General features: G+C 46.8%; 1 protein-coding gene across 1 annotated transcript in view; it reads right to left on the bottom strand.

Moving 5' to 3' along the window:
• LOC118432329 (3-oxoacyl-[acyl-carrier-protein] reductase FabG-like) overlaps positions 1-3531 on the bottom strand; it is a 7865-nt gene continuing 4334 nt past the window's right edge. Inside the window, exon 3 of the mRNA XM_035843878.1 lies at positions 1-694. Coding sequence (XP_035699771.1) covers positions 49-694 — 646 coding nt within the window. The 3' untranslated portion in view covers positions 1-48. The remainder of the gene's footprint in view (positions 695-3531) is intronic.

The following is a 3531-nucleotide window of genomic DNA, read 5'->3' as shown; positions in this document are numbered from 1 at the left end:
CGTATACGGAGGATGGTCTCAGACTACTTTTCTACATCTTTTTGTCCCCTACTTGAGATGGAACCCCCCGTCCACGGGAATAGCCGCGCCCGTGACGAAGCCCGCTCGCTCCGAGCAGAGGAAGGCGACCACGCCGCCGACGTCCCTCGGGGTGCCCCAGCGCCCCATCCCGCAGAGCCTGCCCACCATGTCCGCTACCCCCTCCTTCCCGATCCTCGCCCTCACCGGTGCCCAAGCCTCCGTGTCGACCATCCCCGGTATGACGGTGTTACAGGTGATGCGTCTGGGCGCCAGCTGCTTGGCGTAGTGCCTCACCATGTACTCCATACTGGCCTTGGCCGTACCCGGGGTGAAGTACGGCAGGCTGGGGCTGGTGTTACTGTTACACCCGAGCCCTGCCACGGCCACGATGTACCCCCGGTCGTCCTCCATCCGACTCACGGCCTGCTCTACCAAACGGAGGAAACACTTGGCGTAGATGTTGTGGTAGTACTCGTAGGCGTCCCAGCCCGCGAACCAGCTACCGGTCGCGTCCGGCTTGCAGGGCGGGGGTCCGCTGCGGTAGTGCCCGTCGGCGTTGTGGACCAGCGCGGTGAGCCTGCCGCCAAAGTTCGTATGGACGCACGCGAAGAAGGCGTCGGCCGTAGCCTCTTCCTCTGTCCCGCCTGCTATAAGGAACACACGCACCTTGTGGGTCAGTAGTATAGTAGCGACAGAATGAGTCCCATTTTTCAGGGGGAGCAAGGTGGAGCAGGTCAGAGGTCAAATATGATTTATTCAAGCGCGGGTCATAGGTCAGGGGTCAGATATGTATTCAGGCGCAGGTCGGGGGTCACATATCATTTATTCAGGTATAGCAGGTCAGAGGTTAGATATAATGTATTCAGGTGGAGCAGGTCAGAGGTCAGATATAATTTATTCAGGCGCAGCAGGTCAGGGGTCATATATATCATTTATTCAGGTATAGCAGGTCAGAGGTCAAATATGATTTATTCAGGCGGCGCAGGTCAGGGGTCCGATATCATATATTCAGGCGGAGCCTCGGTAAGTACGACAACCCCACCCCACCCCAAAGGAACCTCCCCCTCCCCATTGTGAAAGACATGCCCTTATTGGCCTGGTTCTAAGTCTCTATCGTATAAGATAAAGATGACAATGACCGTTTGATTTTTTCCGTTCTTTTATTCTGTACTTTCAAAAGTCAGCATCCAGCGTGAACTTTTGCTGTTCAGAGGAGGACATAACCCCCATCTTCTGGTACTCTCCCACCTTTTTCTCAAAGAAGTTGGTCTTTCCCTCCAGAGAAATGTTCTCCATGAAGTCAAAGGGGTTCTCGCTGTTGTAAAGCTTACTGCACATGAGTTCGCCCAGCAGCCTATCTGCGACAAACTCGATGTACTGTTTCATCAGGTCTTGATTCATCCCAATCAGCTTCACAGGAAGAGCTTCCGTCAGGAACTCTTGCTCAGTCTTAACAGCATCGTCGATAATCTGGTGAATGCGCTCCTCACTAGGCTTATTGGTTACTTTATTCTAGAGTAGCTATATGTGTTGCTCAGGAGTAAAAGAAACTGCTCCGGAGTAAAATAAAACTGCTCCGGAGTATGCTCCGGAGTAAGTGAGTAAGTATATTTGTTGTAAGTATGTATATTTGTCATGTACGTACGAACATATACCATCTATATGTACATGCAGTGAAACATTGCTTTGGAGTAACAATACGTGTTGCTCCGGAGTAAAAAAAAACTGCTCCGGAGTAAAAGAAAACTGCTCCGGAGTAAAATAAACTGCTCCGGAGTAAAAGAAAACTACTCCGGAGTAAGTGAGTAAGTATATTTGTTGTAAGTATGTATATTTGTCATGTACGTACGAACATATACCATCTACATGTACATGCAGTGAAACATTGCTTTGGAGTAACTATACGTGTTGCTCCGGAGTAAAAACACTGCTCCGGAGTAAAAGAAAACTGCTCCGGAGTAAAATAAACTGCTCCGGAGTAAAAGAAAACTACTCCGGAGTAAGTGAGTAAGTATATTTGTTGTAAGTATGTATATTTGTCATGTACGTACGAACATATACCATCTACATGTACATGCAGTGAAACATTGCTTTGGAGTAACTATACGTGTTGCTCCGGAGTAAAAACACTGCTCCGGAGTAAAAGAAAACTGCTCCGGAGTAAAATAAACTGCTCCGGAGTAAAATAAAACTACTCCGGAGTATGCTCCGGAGTAAGTATATTTGTTGTATGTATGTTTGTCATGTACGTACGAACATATACCATCTATATGTACATGCAGTGAGACATTGCTTTGGAGTAACTATACGTGTTGCTCCGGAGTAAAACACTGCTCCGGAGTAAAAGAAAACTGCTCCGGAGTAAAATAAACTGCTCCGGAGTAAAATAAAACTACTCCGGAGTATGCTCCGGAGTAAGTGAGTAAGTATATTTGTTGTATGTATATTTGTCATGTACGTACGAACATATACCATCTATATGTACATGCAGTGAAACATTGCTCCGGAGTAAAAACACTGCTCCGGAGTAAAAGAAAACTGCTCCGGAGTAAAAGAAAATTACTCCGGAGTATGCTCCGGAGTAAGTGAGTAAGTATATTCGTTGTAAGTATGTATATTTGTCTAAGTATATTTGTTGTAAGTATGTATATTTGTCATCTTCGTGCGAACATATACCATCTATATGTACATGCAGTGAAACATTGCTTTGGAGTAGGTATACGTTTTGCTCCGGAGTAAAAAAAAACTGCTCCGGAGTAAGTGAGTACGTATATTCGTGTTAAGTAACGCATACGTATTTGCCATGTACGTGCCTGTTATGTACTAGGCATATATCAACACAGCAATACAAAAGACAGGAGTGTACGGTGATCCTGTTTCTTAAGACTTTACTAGCACTTGACGTCTATAAAAAATGTATCAAGGAATTCATAACCGATGTACATCTCGTCCGATCCTCTATGTCAAACATGGTATGACATTAGGAAATAAAAGCTGTACTGCATGCGATATGGCGACCTCACATTACTTCAGGACGAGGTAACCATATTTTTTCATCAATGTCTGTTCTGAGACCCAGTTCTTGCTGTGTACAATCTCATTACTGTAACGAGGCAACGCAGCGAACTCTATTAGATAAAACTTTTTGCCAGCGCGCTTCGTCTGTTTGATGACACTTTGAGGAACATCGCCTGGCTGGTGAGGTAGTGCGATGGTCAAGTCTCGATAGAGTGTCCACTCCTCCTCGTCACCGCTGTGGTAGCCGCTGTCGTAGCCAGTGCGTTCACTTTCATCAGATGAAACCGTCCCTGAGGACACATCTGTCCCTGTATCACTCTCGGAACCACTTTGGTCGCTGTCGGTTTCTTCTGTGGAGTCTCCCGGCTCGGAACCCATCACAGATTCGGCGTCTGAGACGCTTTCTTCATCTTGTGACACCATCGAATCTTCGGAACCAACCGTGTCCGTATCGTGTTCAGACGACATGTGTAAAGATAGGGCATGATTGCC

The sequence above is a fragment of the Branchiostoma floridae genome, chromosome 15 (genome assembly GCF_000003815.2).
Source record: "Branchiostoma floridae strain S238N-H82 chromosome 15, Bfl_VNyyK, whole genome shotgun sequence".
NCBI classification, from domain to species: domain Eukaryota; kingdom Metazoa; phylum Chordata; class Leptocardii; order Amphioxiformes; family Branchiostomatidae; genus Branchiostoma; species Branchiostoma floridae.
Note: the sequence above shows the minus strand (reverse complement) of the source record. Positions and strands in the feature narration are given on the sequence as shown.